The sequence below is a fragment of the Vanessa cardui genome, chromosome 1 (assembly GCF_905220365.1).
Source record: "Vanessa cardui chromosome 1, ilVanCard2.1, whole genome shotgun sequence".
NCBI classification, from domain to species: Eukaryota; Metazoa; Arthropoda; class Insecta; order Lepidoptera; family Nymphalidae; genus Vanessa; species Vanessa cardui.
Genome location: NC_061123.1, coordinates 15,751,851 through 15,775,503, shown reverse-complemented (window position 1 = coordinate 15,775,503; position 23,653 = coordinate 15,751,851). Strand labels below are relative to the sequence as shown.

Below are 23,653 nucleotides of genomic sequence, written 5' to 3'. Positions count from 1 at the left end.
TGAAAGATCGCAATTAATTTTAAACATAAGGATATAAAAGTTTAGTAGCACTAACTTGGGTTTGAACTCGCAGTTATCGATTAAGATGAGCATTTTATCGACTGGATTTAATCGATTATCAATTTATATACAATAATATGGAACCTCAGTAATTAATATTCAGCTGACAGAGTGCCTTGTCACTAATGTTTTGTTGGGTTCCATACCCGACGTGACGACGACCCCAAATCAATGTTTGACATAATCGTGACACTAAAACGTAGTTTAAAGTCTAGATCGATACACAGCGTGAATATTAATGCACCCATCCTTATTACTACTACGCGGTCAGAAAGGTCGCTGCATTTATGATAATATTCTCGTATATGTTTCGTAGTAAAAAAAATATACCTACATAATGTTTTTAATTGATTTTGTTGACGTCAGCGAACGATATGGATATTGAAATATTGAATATATAACCTTTCATAATTTACATAATATAACTATTAGTCCGCGGTTTCGCTCGTGTGTTGGTTGTCATGTGTTAGGCAAAGAAGTAACCTATGTCCGTTCTTGGAGTAAAAGTTTGCTTCTTACTTGTTAATAATATTAAGACGCGAATATAAAACTTTGTACTCATTATAAGATTTTAAATTAACATGGTTATTTTTATTATTAAAGTTATTGATTTCGGGATTTTTACCTGACTATGACCAGTCTCGTGAACAAGACATTCGTAGATAATGTCGAAATATCGAGCTCCACTGAACAAAAATAAAAAACATGGTAAATATCCGGAAATCAATAACTTTGTACTCCTTTTTACGAAAATAATGCAGACGGAGAAGTACGACTGGTCTGGACTGAAGTCCCTACTAATTTTCCGGGGAATATATAAGTACTGCGTACGTCCATTGGAAAGGAAATAAAAGCCTACCAAATTTCCGACGCCGATTTGGAAACTGAACATGTCTTTGAACTATACTGTCAGAACTATAATTTGTTTACTCTTGGTAGTTGGGCCTTGTGCAAGCCCAGTGCTGTTTAGATAGGTACCACTCATACTTTAGATATTCTACCTCCAAACAACTCATATCATACTCAAATTTGTTTCTGTTCCGAGTTGAGTTCCGGTTTGAAGAATAAGTGATCCAGTGTAAATACAGACACAAGGAACATACCATAACATCTTAGTTCCCAATGTTGGTAGCGTATTGGTGATATAAGGAATGGTTAATATTTCTTACTTAACGATTATATCTATAGGTGGTGACCACTTACCATAAGGTGGCCTATTTTCGTCCGCCTACCGATATCATAAAAAGTAATATATACGTATTTAATTATGAATTAATTTAACGTTAATGTTTTAGAATATATCATGAATTGTCATTTCTATGAGAACAATTAAATTATTCTCTAAACAATTAATAAAATTTTACCAACGTTTTGTTAAGTATTCATCAATTATTGGAAAGTTTTATTTATGAAATTTATTCTAGACTATTTCTTTCCACAAAAAAATGTGTAAATATGGCGCCGGAATTAAACCACAACGCTCGTAACATTAATTTTTAATCTTATTAGTATGCAAGTCAGTTACGCTATGAGGAATTTCCTCATGCCTCCTGGAAACGGGTCACATCGTTGGAATGTCTAATTTTGTTTCAAAAAACTTAATAATTTTATTTATTACAAATGACTATAATTTGTCTCTATCTATAAGCTATTTATTATCTGTTAAATAATAAAATGAAAAGAAGTTTCGAGAATAATGATTATAATATCACAATGATACTCGTAAAACTTGTTATAAAAGGCTAAGTCAATATGCACGGGATGATTTAATGATGAGCATAATGACGTCACTTCTCTGAATATAAAAACCGCTCAGATTAAAGACAAAAGAGAGATGGAGCGCGCGAAGCATTAAAGTGAAGCAAAGAAAGCGACTACAAAATCAAAAGCGAATGACAGTAAATATCATTACATCGTATAAAACAAAGTCACTTTCTCTGTCCCTACATCCATACGTATGCTTAAATCTTTAAAACTACGCAACGGATTTTGCAGCGGTTCTTTTGTTAAATAGACTGATTCAAGAAGAAGGTTTTTGTATATAATGCAAAGACAATATAATAAAGAAACACTGTTAATTTTAGAAGTTTCTAATAAGATGTCATATCATTGCACCCGTGCGAAGCCGGGGCAGGTCGCTAGTCGCAATCGAATTCATATTTGTTGAATTTTCAGACACCAAATATACATAAATGGAATTGTACTCAATTAACATATTTACGTTATTTAATTGGTAGAAAGGGTAGCTAGAGTTTCTCGTAGATTTTCTCGATATAATCTGCATCTATAATCTACATTGCAAACCGACGGTAGCTTTAAATTAAATAGGGTCTTGCTTATAACGATTCAATTGTTTCTAGAGACTACTTGAATAATGTAGTTTGCTTGATATCATAATCACCTCAGTACATGATGAACAAATAAGAAATACTGAGTATATAATGTATGTCGTAATTAACTATTACTATTTTGAGTTTCATCCAAATGGTTTGCATTAAGATAGACCTCAAAATGCTCAAAGTGTGGATAACATTTGTTCATCAGTTATTCAATCCTAACATCAATAATTCTAATTATAATAATTAACATTTGTATTTAAGCTGTTAAATGCCATTAATACAACCTAATAATCACTTTAAGTTATACTATATTTTTCATTAATTAATAATAAAAACAATACAATAAATTAATATAAGCATTTTAATTTAGCCGTATGTTACAACATACAACAAGGTACACCAAAATATATAATAATATAGAATTGTTAAAATTTTATTCTAAATATTTGAATAAAAACTCGGACATAGTTGCAAATCGGAGCTTGTTATGAAATCGTTGGTAAACAAACGTGGTTGCGCCGCGTGGTCTGCGCATCACTCGGGCTCGTCTGCGCGTGCGCACCTGTCCTCTTCGCGCGGTGCGATTCGAATTTCGTTTCATATTTATTTAAGTGTGTGTGTTTGTCTGAGGTATGTCTTATTTTTACATAGTTTTTTAAACGTCATACGAATTATGTTATAATTAAGTCTTTTCTTTATAATAGTTCCTGTTATTACGTGAATTAAACATTTTTTTTTATAATTTTTCCTCAAAAAAAAAACAAGAAAATAAGATTGTTTTTCTTATAATAAGTTTCATTTTCGACAGTAAACAAAATGAAGAGTCTGAGTATTTCAGTTTCTTAATTGTTAAGGTAGATTACTGTCATAAATATATTTAAAAAATTAAATAGTGTATGTATATCAATCACATCTACAGGTTATTTCAAATCTAATTGATAAGTGATATATTTTAATATAAAATAAAAGTGCTAACCAAATGTATGTAAAATTAATTTCATAAATTTACTGAACATCATAGATTCATATACGATAATCTACAATAATATATCGTTTCCTTAAAACCCATAACCCCTATTTACTACTTTGTAATCGAGTAAAATGCGTATTTCGCTTCCTTCTCGTTATGTAAGCAGAATAGCGTTACGGACAATAAAGATTGATCTATCATAATTACAAAAGTAATTGCTAATTTTAATAATTGCTCAGCATACTTTTCCACGCTGCTTCGCTTGGTCGCGGAAGGCTGTGTTTCCGTCTGATAAACGTACCCTAACTAATTCTTTATATGTACTTCTACATCTAAACTCTTATATAAAACTATATAAGACGTGTACAGTTGTAACAAGTGCATATATATTTTGTGCTTTTATATATATACTAAAGTTTAACAATATTTAATTTAAATTGACACTTCTGGTAATTTATAAACCTATACTTTTTACAATCATTGAATTACTTTTGTTTTGATGTGTTGCCAAAACTGAAAATGTTTCATTTTACGTATTATTTTACGCAGTCAAGGGAACTGTCCCTAATCGTTAAGTTTGGAAAAAGCGTTATGACCAGGTGATCTTATAATTTTCCTGTTTCTCTGTCTCTTTGTTTACTCGTTTATTTTTAATTTACATAAGATTTAATTTGAAAGATTGATGAAATGAATTTGATATTAAATTGTACTCAAATACTGTTCATTGATTTCATTGTGTCACAATATAAAGCGAAAGGAACTTCCCTCCAACCAAGTGCTCTACGCTTATTCTCGTTTTGAAATATGACTTATTCTAGAATATGTTACTCGAATAATTATCATTTATACTAATTACCAATAACGTATAACATTATGCGACACTTAAAAATATATTTATAATAAGTATAAAACAAAAAATACAGATTCGCAATTTGTTTTTTCAGTTTTAATACGATTTCTTCCAATTACAAGCGACGTGTTTCATCCACTGCACCATTTTAATTAACGAATTTAAATAAAAACATATGAAACGTTTTAATAATAGTATTAGTTACAAAATACGGATTATTTGATGATATAATATCTGCATAATTACAAAGCATCATGTTTTATTTCAAAAAAGTTACATAATTTTAACAATTAAAAGAATGTTGATTTTAGAGAATACTGAATATGTAAGTAATATACCTACATATTTTATTACATGTATGTATTTAACAAAAGATAAAAGAAAAACAGTAGATAAAAATAACATTTGCATTTACAAAGTGTACAAATTAAAGATCAAAGTTTTTCTTAAGAATAAAAATTATTAATTAAAAAACACGCGTGATTTTTTAACAACAGACATGTACATAATTCGCCTAATAATAAATAGTAATGAAATACATTAAGAATAGTACAATAAAAATAATGGAGGTACGAAGTCAGGATTGTCAGCTAGTTATAAATATAAAACATCAATATATGTCCTCAAACCGGCACTTATAATAGTTTTTATAGTGATACAAACAATTGCGACATCATGACCTTCGGACATGATGTCATGACAATGGTGTTACAGCTCGCTGATGATCGAGTGATCTGTAATAATTTAACTAATTCCAACTCAATTAATTTTATTTGTAATCGTAATTAGTTAACGCTTCAGACTGTGAGATGAACAGATTTTTTGTATTTGTAATTTAATTACCGATGAAATAAATGGGATACCGGGTATTCAGGCGTTACCACTGATCAAAGCCATAAAGAAACATTAACTAGCTACTAACTGCTCCGCGCGGTTTGACTCGTACAAGGCAAATTTAGCTGCTTTTTTATGTTTTGTTGTTTACCCCGATGGTTTTAGTTCTGGTAACTTGCAAATAATCGTTAATTAAAAAGATAGATACCTTAATTCTATGGATTTTTATAAATCATACCATCTCTACCTTCAACCTTCAAAATAAAACAGTAATATATAACCTCGTTTGGTGGCTGAATAGTTTTCGTTGTATTCCTTTCATAAATTACAGTATTAAAGGTGGAAATGGTATAGAGTAAAATAAAAAGAAGATCAGGTAACTAAAACAAAGATGATTTGCAAGCATAGATTAAGATCCATTTCGCGCTGTATCATGAAGAAAATTCCAAAACTAAAGTTACAAACTATGCATTTAATGAATATAAGTCTTTTAGAACAGATGAAGTTTAAATAAAATCCATATGTGATGCAAATGGTATATAAAGGTATATTACTTAATGTTTTCTCTGCAAGTTATGTTCTTAGTAAAACAAATACTCGTAGTCAACGAAACTTGTACAAATGTTTGCATCGAATGTATGTCACCGGCTCAGTTGTAGGCTGTCTAGTGGTTACACAAAGGCGCAATATCCTGGGTTCGAATCGCGAGTTTATTTGATCACAATCTTGAGCTCATTCAACATTCTGCTCAAATCCGTGACAGAAATCAGTAAAAGGGGAAATCATCATTAGCGAAAACAATTTTATGTACTGTCAGGGCAGAAAAGGTTCGTCACCTTAAGATCTAATTTCGTGTGCTCGGTATGAGCAATAATCTGCTTTACCGATCGAGAATGACATGTTGCGTCGCAATGATTTGATGTGTAGATTCAAAAGGTCCGAAGAACTTAAGACTTGATAAAGAAATGAATTCCAAAACTGACGAAGGTTTTCCTACTCTGACTGTACAACCAAACAAGAATTTAACGTGTGTCAGTATTTTTCCATTACATTTTGTTTTCAGTAATGTTCATGATCGTAATATTGGGTTATTTAGGATTTTCGAAAACATATCCACAGACTATAATACTGGTGGAAAATAAAGCCAGTCGGTAATCTGATGAGATATCCTTGCCAGACGTTTCCTGACACATAAATTATTCTATAATTAAACTACAACTTAATACACTGGACAGATAATGACGATGTTAATTAATGTTCGTCTGTTTGTTTGCAAATCAATTCAAATACATGTATTTTTATACAAAGGTTAAGTGTTAGAGTTAATAGTTCTTTGTCGGGTCAGACTTCCGCGACAATAAGGTAATAAGGCAGGATTTGTTTTCCGGCGTAAAAAAGCCAAAGAACAGCGCAATTTGTAAAACACAAATCAGTTAAGTGAGCGAACAATGCTTGCAATTATAATCTTGCAATTCGCAAAAAAATTAACTTAGAAAATTTGAAGAAGGAAACAGTATCTGCACAATAAAAGACTTGTTTTGTGATATTGTCGTGTTTCGGGTTTGCTCAGCTTGACCGGCCTTGTGCAGGTCACCATTACTGATGTCACAACTTAAAATAATCGATACCTGGTGCGAGAAATACGCCCAATCGATAATATTTAATCTCTAGAGATTCTTACATAAATATATTTATAAATGATGATAAGATCGATTTTCAAATGTGATACTAACTTGCGACAAAAAGACTAAATACGAAAAGTCATTCTTACTTAAAATTAATAAAATGCCGTAACAACCAATTTCGGTACCAACTGACGTTGGTAAGCAAGAACAATATGATATCCTCATTGACAATGAGTTGGTACCATTTTACGGCTAACTCTAGCACTGCGCGGTTTGGTCATTTCTCATAGCGCGTGTGCCCCAACCTTCCCTTTACCTACACCCTTTTAGCGAAATCATTCCTGCAGATTGTAGAAAATGAATACAGACTTTAATAACCATTATCCATCAAAATACTTGTCAATTTATGGCGAACAATGGTTATTTTTATATATTTATAACCATTTATATTTTATGATTTATATGTACACACGTGACAATGTTTATAAAGGTAAACAATACGATCACGATCAGTGTGAAGAGACACAAGGCTTCGGCTTTGTTATTTAAATCATTTGTTTCTGTTTCACGGCTATTCAATATTTTCTGTAACTAGGTTAGTGCATGAAATATTTCAATATTAAAATAGTCATAGAGACAATGAAATGAATATCGAAATAAGAAATACTCTTTCGTAACGCAAATTTTGAAATGAATTTCGTAAAAATTAAAAAATATAAATGTCATAAAGTAACCGCACCTTACTCTTTGCTAACTCCAATGCATTAGCCGAGACGTCAAATAAATTATATGTTTATCGATCGCTAGTTTCTTGTTTAATTTACATACGAATTTTTCAATCGATTACATTTCATTTTTAAGTTAAATGGGTTAATGTATGAAATTCGTTTTTATTACCAGAAATAATTTATTACGCTTCATTTGTGCAATATTTTCGTTAATATTGTTTATATTTTGAATAACATCGAATGAAATCATTTGAAATAATTTATAGTGATAAAATAAATATGAAAGTAACTCTGTCTGTCTGTCGTCTGTCAAGAACAAACTGCAAAAAATTTGCTACTTTTTTGTCTAATTCATGACCAACCAAATCAACATCATAAAACGTCAGCGAAGCCGCGGGCGACTGCTAGTTATCAATATAAAAGCAAGAGAAAATGTATATTTTTTTTTATTTATAATTTAAAAAGGTACATTTACAACACAAATATTTTACATAGACATTGGCGCTGCCAGAAATATTAAATATAATTTCGCCACTTCGCAACTAACTTAGGAGGCAGGAGCTGAAATGTTATTTCCTTTGCTACAATTACTCACAAACCCTTCAAATCAGAATACAATGTCACACAATATCTGAGGATTGAGGACAGACGGGATTCCACAAATCCATACAACCCAAAAAAACAATCACTTTCTAAAAAGTTTAATTGGAATAATGTTTAATCTAACTTTACATACCTACACTCACGAAATGCCACCTACTTCCAAATTCAAAATATTTTTAATCTTTGCAGATTAAAAAAAGTTTTATAATTCCATCACGTATTGAATTCCATATTTTCCATATAGTTATTCCAGCAGTTAGGCCCTAGTTACTTTACGTCTCTCCGTTATGTGAACTGTTGGATGCTATCTCGAATCTCACTTAACAGTCTGTCGATTATCGCGCTTACCGCCTATTTCTTAATTGCCACTAATTCGGTACTGTTATCATGTAAACGACGTTTACGAGACCGTATAGAATCAAAAATCAAAACATTCTTTGGTCATTTATATTTTATGCGCTTTTGAAACGTCATCACAAATAATTGTAGATTCTACTGAGAAGAACCGGCAAGAAAATTAGTACTCTATCTAATGCAATAACATCATCAATAGGATGTTAAATTAATATTTAATAACATTAATAAGGGGATGGACAAATTAGAGACTTCGTCGTAAGTGATCACCTTTACCCATAGATATAGGTGCTGTAAAATATATAAACTATTTCTAACATCATCAAAGCGCCACCAACATTGGTAGCTAAGACGTTATGACCTGCCTGTAGTTACACTGGCTCACTTATTTGCAATGACTGAAGACATCAATACTAATCATTGCGGCTTGACGAAATATTTGTGGAGAGTACCTACCCAGGTATTTGATACAATTAAAGAAACATAAATATTTTAATTAATCAAAGTATAAGTTATATATGGATTATAGCTAAATGTCTGTTTACTATATACTATGAGATCATAGGCTACCTATATATTATTAAATATTGGTCCTGGAAATTCGTAATTGAAATAATTACGATGGAAGTATTTTGGATTGATTGAAGATATAAATTATCTGTAAAATCATCTATTCACACTTCAGTACGGTCTCGTAGAACGCGTTATGTTGACAAGAGCGCCTCTTCGACCCACCTGTGCAAGCGTTGCTGTTTGTCCGCTGCTCCAAATATCGCTGACGCCTCCAACTTCATATGTTTGGTTAACGACTAACGGAATGTACACAGACTTGGCGTGTATTGATTGGCTTATATGCTTTGAGTCGCTTCGAGTAATTGAGCATATACTCATAAAATGGGAGGCCGATTTGTCTATTACTTCGCTTTCAATTAATTACCTGATGAAATACTTGTGTTGTGTGGATCACATCGCTATACAGATATTGGCAAATGGGAACTCTATGGTTAATTAACACCCCTGTAGAAATTGGCCCTGTAAAGCCAATGCTTCACCAACATTGGGAATCAACTGGCTATGTCTTTTGTTAATAATTTGGCTCAGTCACTTTTGAAATCGGAATAAAACAATACTCAGTAAATAATACGTTGGCCCAGTCACTTTTCAAATAGGAACACAGCAATACTAAATACTATTGCTGTTTGGTTGAAGAAAATATTATAAGATCTGACCTGCCGAGACAGGCTTCACAGGCACACCTTACTTAGAAAAGCTTTTAAAGTTATATAACACATTATTACATATAGTTGAGGCGCTTAATTGCTTGATTGTATTAGCAACTCTTGGCAAAACTCGTCTAGTACTTTCAAGTAATCTGTTTAAAATAAAGGATAATAATCTGCTGATTTAACGCTGATTATCGTCTTAATGTCTTCAAATTAAAATAAAACTATAGAGACTTGACCTGTATCAATTCAAAAACACTGAATAATAATGAGGCGTGCAGTTCAACAATTGAAATACCAATCTCTATATGGATCGGCCAATTGTTTTGAATACGCGTGGAATTATAATTGTTTATATTGCGCTATAATTTTACTCGTCTTTTCTTAAGGAAAATGTTATTGTAGCGCAGGTAAATAAAGATGGTAACATATGGACAATCTTATGATGATTATTCATGAAATTTACATTGGTACAATTATCAACTATGTCAATTGTGTATTATTTTATAATTCTTATGACAGTGCACATCTTATTATATCCAAGGCATATTACTCGATAAACGTTGCTAAAAATGATGGCGTCGGGTGGGGTTTTGAAGTCATTAAAATTCATGCAATATTAATAAGAAAAACAGTGTTTAATTATTACACCTAAATAAATTGCTCATGAGGAGTACTGGGCTTCTTACCTCTTATTTTCGTTGCAATACACATTCGGAACCGTTGATTTAGTAAAGTAACAGCCTGTTATTATCCTACTGTTGTGCTTAGGTTTACTTTTCCTTGAAATAGGTTTAGATTTTATTTCACACGTCGATCCAATACAAGTTGCTGAAAACATGTGGCAGATTTTCATTGAAATTAAATACATACAAGTTACGTTACGATGTTTTCCTTCACCGCAGACCACGAGATGAATCATAAAAATAAAGCACACGAAAATTCAGAGATGCTTATGGATCGAAACTACACTTGCCCGGGTTTACATCCGCAATCATAAGCGTGTTAAGATGCACTCATTCTATCGTACATCGTTCACTCGTTGGTTACGGTATGGTAGCTTTCAAATTTAAAACTGTAACTTTACAATTTAAAGGTACTAATAGTCGTTAAAGAATTATAGTTAGATTTTATGAAATATAATCTATAAATCTTAATTATTGAGCAACTAGCAACCCGCCCCGGCTTGACATCACTGTGGAAACTTCTAAAGTTATCACTGTTTCTTTGCTTAATTCTCCACTAATAAAAAAGCGCACCAAAATCCGTTGCGTAGTTTTAAAGATTTAAGCATACACAGGGATATTGGGACTTTGTTTTATACTACGTATTGATGAAGATGAAACTCAGATATGAAGTGTATTTAAAGCAGCTCGAAAACAAATAACAGAACCCAAGGCGATGTTTGTCAATATTTGTGTATTTTAATGCAGCGAGTTTGCTGTTAGGAAATGATTTCAAATGTTCAAACAACGGAGAATGTATCGAATTACAATTTGGTTATTTTATGATATGAATTTTTATTATTAGTTTTTTGTCCGCTAATCTTTTGTTATTTCTATAATTGAACTTGAAAGATCATCATAGCAACACACGTGTATTTAAATTATTTAAATATGAGTCAAAATTTAATATTATATGCAACTTTTTTTTGTATTAAATATGATTATTTTCATAATATATGTAGTTTTTATTGCGAATAAAAAATATGAAAGCTAAAACTACCATAACGCCGGTGCCTCATCCGTTTATAATGTATCTTAAAAGTAAAAATAATGACGGATTATACGAAAAAAACTTATTTTATATTCGTTGTAAACCACTCGGTTTTTGGACGAATCAGTGAATCGTCATTTTATAGAATAAAACGTAACGAAATAATCTGCTACTGCATTTTATTTGAAATTAGTAGTAGTATTGACTATCATTAAGATTAAAAAATATAATTTAAAATTATAATTAATCAATTAATTTATGGTAAATGATTGTGACTTGAATTACATTGGTATATTTCCATTTTTTTAAATTGATTTTAGTATATAGTATTGAAAATACTTGTTATTTTATTTCTCATCGAAGGTCTTTGTTTTTTTTTATAAATCAGTAATTATAAATATATAAATTAACTAGCAAAGTATCAATTACTGGTATAAAGTATGAGAAAATCTTTAGGACCAAACTGAATTAATGAGTAATAATTTCATATAATAAGATTTCTTATTTAATACATTATATGTTTATACATAAAATGATAAAAAATACTATATTTTGTAAATATGAAAATAACTGTCCGTTTGTTGGTTACGCTTTCACGGCTAAAATCTGAATCGAATTTGATGAAATTGACAAAAAGATTTCGCTACGATAATGGAGATAGGTATATAGGTATTTTATACCTAAAACCGTTACAAGTAGGCGAAACCAGGGGCGAAAAGTAGTTCAATATAATAGGTCGATCCACCAATCAGGTTATAACCGCTCGTATATTTGGTACATTTCAATGTGAGTTGAATTTAAAATGGCTGACAGAAAGCCGGCGCCGTGCCGTTTATGACACCTCGTTGTATGTCAATACGATTAAGGATCACACCTTTAAGGAATTCGATTTCAATTCATGTTTGTATGTCCTTCGTACTGTTTGCAAACATGAAAGTAAACACAAAATGTTTGAAGGCCTATATGAACTTACTTAAAATAGGTATGACTGCTTAAAATAATTTAAATAAACGTTTTTTTTTAATTTTATAGGATGTTATGTTGTGAGGAGAATAATTAATTATAAATATTTCAAATAGACTATAAAAAATATATATATTCAAATTCAATATTTGACGACCTCCGTGGTCGAGTAGTATGTACACCGGTTTTCATGGGTACGCTACTAATAGGTCCCGGTTTCGATTCCCGGCCGAGTCGATGTAGATTTCCATTAGTTTTCTATGTTGTCTTGGATCTGGGTATTTGTGGTACCGTCGTTACTTCTGATTTTCCATAATAGAAGTACTTTAGCTACTTAAATTGGGATCAGAGTAATGCATGTGTTGTTTTCTCATTTTTATTTATTTATTATTCAAAGCCCATGGGGCAGGACTTCTAACATCGATATCAATAAATTTGAGAGTTAACCTCTTTCGTAGGGTTGTCGAATAATAATGACCTTTACCCTGTTATTAAAAAAAGTAATGATAAGTAGGTACACGATTCTGTGACTATTCCTCGAGTTCTCATTGCGGCGACATTCGGCACGCAGCGCCATCACGCTATGGCCGATGGAGCATGACTTGCGCGTGACTGCTGTTATGCTGCTATCTGATGCACAGAACAGGATTCATTCAAAAGTGGTATCTTAGTATGAGACATTCAGTTGTAGTCATATGAACCAAACTCATACTCTTTATTCAATAGCAATACACTTACTTATTGATGGACAAATTATATACTACCACCAAAAATAGACACCATGACCTTAAAAGAACCGGTGAAAGAAACTCTTTATTTTTGTCAAATTAATTAATGAACAGAAACAATTTTCTGTTTTAACCGAATTGGGTAAAGAAAGGATGTTCTGATATCGATTATATTATTTTGTTTGTTACCTTAAAATTCTGACATATATGCAACGATTTGGAAAATTATTTCTTTTTTGTTTGCATTTAAATTTTAAGAAACAATAAATTTCACACAGGGTGCTCAACTTTTTACCATACATAATTTACTTTCTCAGAGATTTTTTACTTAAACCCTTATTTTTTTCGATGTGACTTAACAACACGCATTGGGCAATGAAAATGGCAATTTAAAATGAAGTTCAAACGTTAATAAAAAAAAAATATGAAAAAAATTAGACTCTTTCAATAGAGGCCTGTTAGCTGAATATTTTTGATACAACTTCCAGAATACTCTTCGATCCGTGCTCTCGACGCACGTGACTGTAATTGACGTGTAATCATGTACCAGAGATTATGATCTGTCGGTTAAGGTTTTATTGGTGTTAGTTGTTGCTCGCGACTCTACCCTTTTGCCCTTATTACTTTATTTACTTAAACACGAATTAGAAAATAAATATATAAGCTACATCTAACTAGTTCAATTAAGCTTTTAAATAGCCTGTATTTTCATGAAAGTACAGCAATTATTAAGCCTATTTTATGTATAGAAAATGTATGCATTGAAAACATTCAAATGCCTGAATAACAATTCAGGCAGGTTAGTAATAAGGGTAGGCTGTTAATTGCATGCCTAATTAATATAGTTAAATTAAACTCTTTGGTTGGTCTGGATAGTAAGTTTTTTAAAAAAATATTTTATAATTATGTAAATCTTTTCGTCGTGATGTTACGAGTACGACAGAGAAGAAAGATTAATCCCATTTTAAGCAGTAAGTTCTTAAGGGTGAAGTTAAGATTATACGTTAGACCTACCACTAAGAGCACTGGAAAAAAAACAACTGATGATACATTAATACGAATGCGAAAATATAATAATTATTCAATCAAATAATAATTGATTTCGGAAGTAATTAAATATATGTATTTTATAGAAATTCGATTACATTACATTATAATAGTTGTATTAACCAATCCAAAAAATATAATAACTATGCTACAATTATAACAAGTGAGGCCGTTTTGCGTAAAAAGGATGTTTAAGATAAAGATCTAAAATGAGCCTCGGCAATAAACAGTACGTGTTTACAGTATTAATTTTAAACAAGTATTAGACCGCGACCCGAAGCGACTATTTTGTAAGGCAAGTGATTTTACCTTCATGCTTCTTTTTATTTTTAACTAGCGACCGGCCCCGGCTTCGCATGGATGCAATGTTATGACATCACAGTGGAAACTTTTAAAATTATTAGTGTTTCTTTACTACATAGCCCACGTGTTATATATAAAAACCTTCTAGTTTAATCACTCTATCTCTTAAATAAAACCGCATTAAAATCCATTGCGTAGTTTTAAAGATTTAAGCATACATAGAAATAAAGGGTCAAAGTAAGCGACTTTGTTTTATACTATGTACCCTAAGACAGGGGGCGGGTCGGCCATATTTTATTTGATTAGATTTAATACCACAATAAACTTATAAGAAACTAAATAAATGAATAGAATAAATAAAATAATTTAAAAAAAAAAAGATTTATTCTGTCTTATTGGAAAACAGGTTGATTATATTTAAGAGTTCTCGAGTTATATCTAAAACTTACTTGCTGTCATTCAATTGTCTTGAGGCCTTTACGTAGAAAAAGTTCGACCAATCAGCGTCTCAAATAAATCCTCAATCAGAACTTTTATTAATAAAGATATTTTTTTTAATTTAAATATGGCACAAGGATGTGGATGATCTGAAGGGTGCCACTGTTCCCAGACTTTGGCATTACTTCTATTATTGCTTTAAGCATTTAAAAACCTATTCTGTTAAAAAAAAATTCATAACTTTCATTCATTCCATTCATGAATTATCATGGATAAGTTTTATGGAAAAAGATGTACTTAAATAAACCTTCATTGTGATGGTATCTAGTTAATTTTTCCTTGTATTATATATTGCTCATAATTATGTGTTATTAATAGAATCTCAATCTTAAATGTCTGATCAATCAGTTCATGGCTACATTATTAATAATTAATAGTCGCTATTGGCTCGAGACTGAGGCATGATTGCTAATGTCATACTGGATTTATGAAAAGCTGTTCCAATTTAATAAAAATCTGAAAGTTACTTTCGACAATACACAAACATAATAATGTGGTTTTTATATTGTGATAAATAATAATAATTACAGTAATGATGATTATTAATTGAAGTTCCGTGGTGGAATAAAAGGTGGTTTAAATACTGTCGACTTCTAATTTATACGATATTCTGCCAACCGCAATGGAACAGTGACCTTTATAGATTTACCTTCCTTTTTTTATTTATACTTTATGTTACATACAATAATGCAATATGTAAAATCACGCGATGTAAATAGCGTTGTTAGATCTTAGTTCTATTACTCTATAATAATTATTCATAAAATGCAGTTTTAATTCATTTAATCGTTGAAGGTTGAAGGAAAATATTGATATGAAATTATTGAGGATAAATAAACAACTACGTCATATGTTCTGTTATTGGTTTTAACTACACATATACATATATATTGAGTTAACCTTTTTCAATGAATAGAATCTTGGAATGCAGTTTCTGGGAAGATCCGTCAAAAACACATCAGTTGCTTTATTAGCTAGGTTGTTTTGTGTAAATTTCCGAGTAGGGACGACCCACTCATCAGCTAAACTGGCCGGCATATAGGCCAACTGATGCCATGTCATCTTCACGCCAATGCGCCATCAACCTTGCGAACTAAGATGTTAAATCCCTTGTGCCTGAACTTACACTGGCTCACTCACTCTTCAAATCGGAACAAAACAATACTAAACATTACCGTTTGGGTATATTACATGATGAGTGTGTTGTACCTAATCAGAAGGGCCTAAACAAAGTCCTACCACCAAGGCAAAGCCCTAATACCAAACATAAAACTTGTGGCATAGATATAATTACTTTACAGTGCAATATTTTGTATCTGTCACGATTAAGGGCAACGATTCTAACTGTTAATATATATTTAACTGCGTTCGTATTCGGATCTGATGCACAAGCGTTTTTAAATTATTTTCGAATTCAAGACGCCATAATTACCAACGCAGTATCCCGATTCGCACGCTCTGAAAACTACCGAACCAAATGTGCGGTTTCTGACAAAGAACCAGCTTTTACTTTCGCTACAATAACAACTAGGTCTGTAATTACCATTTACTGTACTATTGTGGTAAAACTTTTGTTATTCGACAAACTTCCATACAATATTGTACGGTTTCTTTAAGAGTCTCGCAGACTGGCGACTTTCTTTCGTCAATGTTCAATCAAAATACCTAAACGGTATTAGCCATAAACGATTCCAATGTTGCTTTTGTTTTTATGACGTCATTACGTGTTCCTTTTTTTCGAATATTATGAGTAAAATTTGAATATCGAATGACATGTCGCGTGAGAGGAGAGGTACGAGATGAATTATAAAAATTGATAAAGAAATCATTATGAATAATATTTTATTTGATGGTGTTAGTTTGATCTTGTCCAATGGTAAATCAATGCATATTAATGTCTAAACCTTATCTTTAGTTTATAACATTTGGTCTTTAGGATACCTTGTTTTGAATCGTTTTCTCAATTGCATTACATATATACGACAACATAAAACAATGAAAGCATAAACCTAATTAGCCTCGCCGTGCTTATATTGGAATAATCACATTGACATTTCTAGTTTTGTCTAGTAGACTAAAAACTGCACAGTTTACGACCTCTTTACTACAATGCAGTTGCATGCTTCAACGATCTAGGATTCTAGGTCAACCTTGTAATGGTCTCTTGTTATTTAGGTTTCATATGAATATTATTTTGGTTCATCCATCGTATGTCATGATTTCCAAAAACGAATACAGATTAGACAGAGTTCATAGAAATTATGTATCCAATTTGTATAATGTACCTAAACATTGTGAACATTGATCATTTCAATGATCACTACCTATCTATCTTGTGTACCTATGTATATTGTTAAAAAATAACCCAATTTAAATAAAAATTGCAGAAACTTACGACAGGAGTCGCTGAATTTTTTATTTTTGATTATACACATACAATTAAAGTTTCTTGTAGTCGTCGTTTTACAATAACCCTAGAATGCTCTCAACAAGACGTTACTAAGAATTAATATCGTATCAATTTAAATTTTACATTTACCCAAACGAGTAACCATATTCGAAAAATGCTAACGAAATATTTGAAAAATATGTTTTTTTATTCTTTACAGCGTAACGCAAACGCTAGCCGAGGCAAGCGGTTCACATTCCAGTCGACTGTCAGACAACTGGAGAGGCGACGTCTGGCTGAGAAGCTGTCTCGCGAGGCAGACCTCAAGGAGCAACAGAGGCGAACAGAGCTGGAGGCCATGAGGAGGTAGGAATTATAAACAAAATCGTTAAGGAAAATCATCAAACAAAATATCACATTTACAACATCAGTTAAGTATTTATTTAAAAAAAGAAGAATATTCTATTTTCTAATTAAGAAAAAATAATTAAGGGTGATATCGAATTTATGACAAAACTTAAAATCTTTAGGGCAATATAAATATACCTTTAATTGAAAATTAATCGCCGTATTAATAATGTTTTCAGAGTGGAAGAAGAGTTCCAGCGAAAGAGGGCGAGGGAAAAGGCGAATATTCGTCAGCAACTGCGATTAGTCAGCAGTGGAGCTAACAGCCTACCAGTAGCCACCAATCAAAATAAGGTATAGCTTTGAGTTTCGTCTTGCAAGAGACACACATCTCCTTCATATTACGCACGATGATATATCAAATCATTTGGACATAAAAGGTTTTTCTCAACAGCTGTGCTAGAAAATGTCAATTGTATCTTTTTGACTGTCAACTATTTTTTTGTAATAAAACGTCACATAACGTTTTAAGAAATTTCTTTATTGTTTTGTTTAAAAGTATATCTATGAAATTACGGATAAATATCTGTCATTGCGTTTTCTCTATCAGCGTTTCTGCATGCATAAAACATTCTGAATAATAGACATGACTCTTTTTTTGATTAATAAAACGAGTTTAATTGTGTTTAAGACGAGAGATGAGCCAGATGGCTCGTGTCGCGAATCACCGGCTCCCGAGCGAGCGCGCGATGGGAAACAGAGACACAGCAACGCGTCCTCTGAAGGCAGCGGGAGGAGCAAAAGTTCAACACCGGTGATTAATTACTATTTATTACTGTAAAAATATCAACAGAACATAAACTCTTAACAATTTTTGTGCGCAATACTCTGCAAAGAATACATGTTAAAGAGTAACCGCGAAAACTTTAAAACAATACGTGAGTTTGTTTTCTAAGTAAACATCGTGAGGAAACCTGCATGTGTCTAACTTCATAGAATTACTGCCATGTGTATATTCCACTAACTCACATTGCAACAGCGCGGTGGAATATATTCCAAACCTTCTCCTCAAAGGGAGAGCCAAGAAATGGAAAATTTACAGGCTTTTGTAGTGTTTTCTAAGCGATTCACTGTTATTTAAAGTAATGACTAAATATACTAATAATTATTATAATCTGTGGTATCTAGATTCGTTGCGTGGAGTTGTCGGAGTGGCGCACAGAGAACGGCACGCGCGTGTACCGCGACTGGGCCGTGCAGGCTGCGCTTGCGCACGCACACCCGCCCGCCTGCGCGCGCATGCCCTCCGCACACCACTACACCGGTACGTAGCTTACCACTTCCCGAATATTAACTACATATATACCTGTTACGCTTTCGTCGCGTTCGCTTAAGATTCTAATAAATTTCTAGAAATTTTTGAGGGTCGCTTATTCGCCAGAGCAAGTGTACATGCAAAGCTCAATTGTAAAGAGCCTTCCGCTGCAAAATTTTTATACAACTGAAAATAATATAAAATGTACATTTTGTTTCATTATCATCTTCCGAATTTATTTAAACATAATTACAAATTATGCCTATATTTTCCTGTGATTTGTAAATTGGTGATACACATTGTTATTATTAGTTCGATTTAGAAGCATTGCATCAAAAAAAAACAAATTACAAATGTATTAAGAAAATTAAAATTTCCTAGCAAATACCAATAGTTCTATTAAGTGCAATCTATTATTGAAAAATTTAACAAATTCTCGTTGATCTCTAAAACATGGAATACTAGTTACCGACCCTAAAGCAGCCGGGTCAAGTTACACAAGCTAAATGCTAACGATTCTCACCGGATGCACGTTACCACCGCGCCCACTCCGCGTCCTTGCCACCGTGACACACTTTGTGTACGATGATTTTTATAGATAGTGCTTTCAAAAGGTCACATGTACAAGTGAAATCAAAACATGTTCGACTTTTCTCGACCGTAAAGTAATGATAGTATATTGATCGGTAGAAATAATATGAGTGTTATGAAACTTGAACATTCGAGTATACTTTGTTGTTGATAAACATGTCAAGACAAGAGTTCTTTAAGCATCTAAAATTACAAATTAACTTCTTAACTTACAATGTATCGTATGTATGTATGTATGTAATCTATAATGTGTGATGATTAATCTTTTGTTGATAATATTTAACGAACATTTACTTATAAAACAGCAGTAGCAGACAGTATTATAGATAGGTTTTTGTTGTAGCCCAGTATACTTTTAAAAAAATATATATCGTTAATACTTAATCTTGCACGCCTGTAACTATACTTATAGGGCACGTAAAAACTATGTACGTGCGTAATATACGCCTATGGGCAATGGAATCCTTCAAATGATAAGTGACAGCCGTTTCTAGACTCTGTAAAATATGTACAAGTCAACCCTCCGCTACGCCGTCAACCAAGGGAAATCCTTTGCGCCTGTGACTGCATTGGGTCTTCGCTTCCTCCGCGTGTACATAATAATGAGCTTCCGGGGGCAGGCGGCGAGGGCGAGGCGTTCAGCGGCAGCCCGCGCTCCGACAACTACCGGCTGGAGTTCGCGCGCGGGCGCTCGCCGCGCACGCCGCGCGCGCCGCGCCTGCTGGCCGCGCGCTCGCCCGCCTCCTCCTCGTCCGGCTCCGACCTGTCGCTGCGGCAGCCCATCAAGATCAGGTACCCGGCGCCGCTGCTTGCCCATCCCGTACCTTTGATACACAACTACTAGATAAACTATGCAGAGAAATCGTACTTCCTGACAGTTGTCTCTGGGTTGCCTACTAAAAAAATATTATGAGGAATTAGTTTTTTGTTTGTCTTTCATATGGCAATATAATAAGAATGTGATTACTATATGACATCGTTTTGGGGCGTTGTCAGATAAGTCAAAGATTGAGCACATAAATACTATATTTATGTGCAAAATCTACTCGGATAAACCATATAAATGAAATATAAAATTGTAATCCAACTAGTTTCGCAAGTATTGACGTGTTTCTAAGTTATGATTCACGTCAGTAATTACTAAGAAATAAACCTTTGCTATTTATGATTGCGCTTAATTTAGTTGATAAGTGTATACTTAAAAAAATGACATATAACTATTTCTAATATTACCGCTACTTAATTATAATTAGATAATATCTAGACTAATTGCACGATATAGAACGCTTGCACTAATTTAAGTTATAATTATTTAAAATACAGAAAAACACAATAAATCTTATTTCAATATTTTCTAATATGATAACTGAAATAAAGCCTATAATACATAGAAGTACAGTTTTGTACATACAGTTACATATTTACAATACGTAACTATGAGATAAAATTTGTTGTGAGAAATGTAGTACTTAGTTTAACAGTTGATTTTTTCCCAAGGTGGTGATACCAGTAGCATGTATTAACTAGCCTTGCGCCATGAGAACGGTGAGTGCTTACTAAAGCTTATGTGTAAATAGATTAGATTAAAAAAAAGCTAATTTAAAAAAAAAGAATATTTTAAACATTAATCTAAAAAAAATTAAGTAATAAAAAATTAACCAAAATATATTTAGTCAGTATATTTTTGTCTTGAATAAATTTATATGATATATCTATTGAATGAAAAATAAATAGCTATACTATATACATGCTATTTCCGGTAGCTAGTAAATTGTATGAAAAGGTTATACTTAGTATTAATTCATCAACTTTAATAAATAAAACTTTCTTATATAAAACTAGTACAATATAATTTACTTTTGTACTTTATTAGAGTAGTTACCAATTTTGTTTACTTTTTTAGAGTGCATATGTTTTTTTTTTATTTATTTCCGCCTTGCATGACCGCTGAAAGAGAAAATTAATACCAAATAATTTAAATTTGCATGAAATGAAAAGGAAATTATTTTTATCAATCGACTAGGTGTAAAACTAGAATGCTTTTAACGTTGGTTTTGATTGAAATAGCTTATTGAAACTAACACAATCGAAACGTTCAATTGTGATTACTTAACGCAAATACAATGTTTGTATATTGTATGAAAAGTGAAAATGCTTCCTTACATAAATATAGCAACAGATTTTTATAACTTAAGTGTAATTTACAAATGACAATCGAAATTCAATAACAATTTTCAACTGAAATAACTTCAACTTCAAATGTATGAATGTAATTTTTTTTTTACTAATAATTAATATTTAAATTTTGGGTACGGTTAACAGAGAACCCACTAAAGAAGAAGATGCAGAGGAGCCAGCCATTGTTCCCACTCTCCGGCCTTCGGGCCCCTCACGCTCCGCCGTCGCCATTCGCTAACCAACAGCCGAGCAGAGCGGACGTGTCTCTCATATGAACAAAATATATCAAACTGTTTAAAAATTGGACAAAAATGACATTTCACCTTGGACCTCTCAGATCACAATACTTAGTGGTTTCTAAATTATGTCACCATTTAGTTTATCACTCGATTATAATGTAAATGTATCGTAAATCTTAGACTTCTAGGTTATGATCGTCAATGCAATAACCGTCTTCCGTTTATAAGCGAAATATTGAAGCTTTAATCTAGACTTAACTGTATTCTTACTAACTTCTAGAAATAAGGAAGGTGCTAAGTAAATTTAAATTATACGCTAAGTACTGTATATTTTCTGTCATGTTATGCAATATATTGAAGTATAGAGAATATTCAAATATAACTTTGCCCAATAAAGAAGATACAAGTCATCGTGAACACAAAGACCTGGGCGCAGTATAAAGTGGGTTAACAGCACTGAGCTACGCCTAATGATCGGTCACATCGATTTCCACTTTTGTATGTGAACACACCTTTAAATTGATACGAACGGAACCTGTCAAACATACATAAATAATGAAATACAGAGGAATTAGGCCTACGTTTAATGAAATATTGGAACTATTAGAAACGTTACAACCACTTCATACTGTGTGTCATGTCAAAAATATTTGAAAAAATAATTTAAAAAAATGGCCAAATCACATAACATGATCCAGATATGTAGTTGCATTATTTCTAGCATAAATAATTATTTGGTGCAATATTTGTACAATAAAAGCAATATTTTGTCAATATTTAATCCGTTTACAACACTTAAACTGGCCATATCATTCAGTGCTGCCTGTTAAAAATAATATTAAAAATGAAATATTTTATTGTGTAATGCTCAATTTAAATTTAATTATTTCTGTAATGAATTTTATATATATATAAATAATACAAAATTAATATATTATATACATATGATTTTAACAAGTGACGAGCATAAGCATTAGATAGACTTTAATTACAAAAAATAAGAACAAGAATTAAATATATTGGGATCTTTTAAGCAATAATGATAAATTTGACGTGTGATCAATGCCAGTTACACGAATTAAGATAAACTGTATAATTATATTTATTTGTGTCAAAGCACAGATAAAATAAAACAGCCTCATCTAATGTGGGTGCTCGTATTAACAGATAATATAATATTGAATAAGTATTATTTTAATATATTAATCATTAGGTACTAAAATTAATGGAACGCTATATTCATTAATATTAAGTTTTGTAAATAAACACGAATGGTGCATGTAAATTTGTGAAGATGTTGATTATTAAAATTGTAATAAACATTGGTATTTTAAAATGCTTTTTTTTTAATAACTATCTTAATTTTGAAATTAGAATAGTTTTTATAATAATTATTTCTGTCTCTTATTCACTATTTGACATAAAATTATCCTCATTAAAATATGTTCTAATATTAAAAAAAAATGATAAACGAAATAGTCTCTGAATATAGCCGTTCTTATTTTACACGATATATGTAAGTTATAATTATAACACAAGCAAATAATTTATTCACTTGAAGTAAATACATAGCGGCACTAAATTACTTTTTAATGCAAGGAATGGAAAAAATACTCACATGAACAAAGAAAAAGGGGGCAACGATCTAAAATTGCTTTGCACTATGAAATTATAAAAACAATCAAATAAAACAATTCTCTATCCAGAAACGTATAGATGGCTGCATATTTTTCGAATAAATTTTCTTTTACG

The 23,653-nt window shown here is 31.8% G+C and overlaps 1 protein-coding gene across 4 annotated transcripts in view; it reads left to right on the top strand.

The window, feature by feature from the left end:
- LOC124543958 overlaps positions 1-23,238 on the top strand; it is a 129,684-nt gene extending 106,446 nt beyond the window's left edge. For 3 of the 4 annotated variants that reach the window (XM_047122300.1, XM_047122304.1, XM_047122305.1), the window contains exons 16-21: positions 17,451-17,596; positions 17,818-17,932; positions 18,270-18,392; positions 18,767-18,902; positions 20,105-20,276; positions 21,807-23,238. In XM_047122300.1, the coding sequence (XP_046978256.1) occupies positions 17,451-17,596; positions 17,818-17,932; positions 18,270-18,392; positions 18,767-18,902; positions 20,105-20,276; positions 21,807-21,900 (786 nt within the window). In that variant the 3' untranslated portion in view covers positions 21,901-23,238. Of the gene's footprint in view, positions 1-17,450; positions 17,597-17,817; positions 17,933-18,269; positions 18,393-18,766; positions 18,903-20,104; positions 20,277-20,981; positions 21,030-21,806 lie in introns of all 4 variants that reach the window. The other variant, XM_047122309.1, reaches the window with a different exon arrangement.
- The last annotated feature ends 415 nt before the right edge of the window (positions 23,239-23,653 follow it).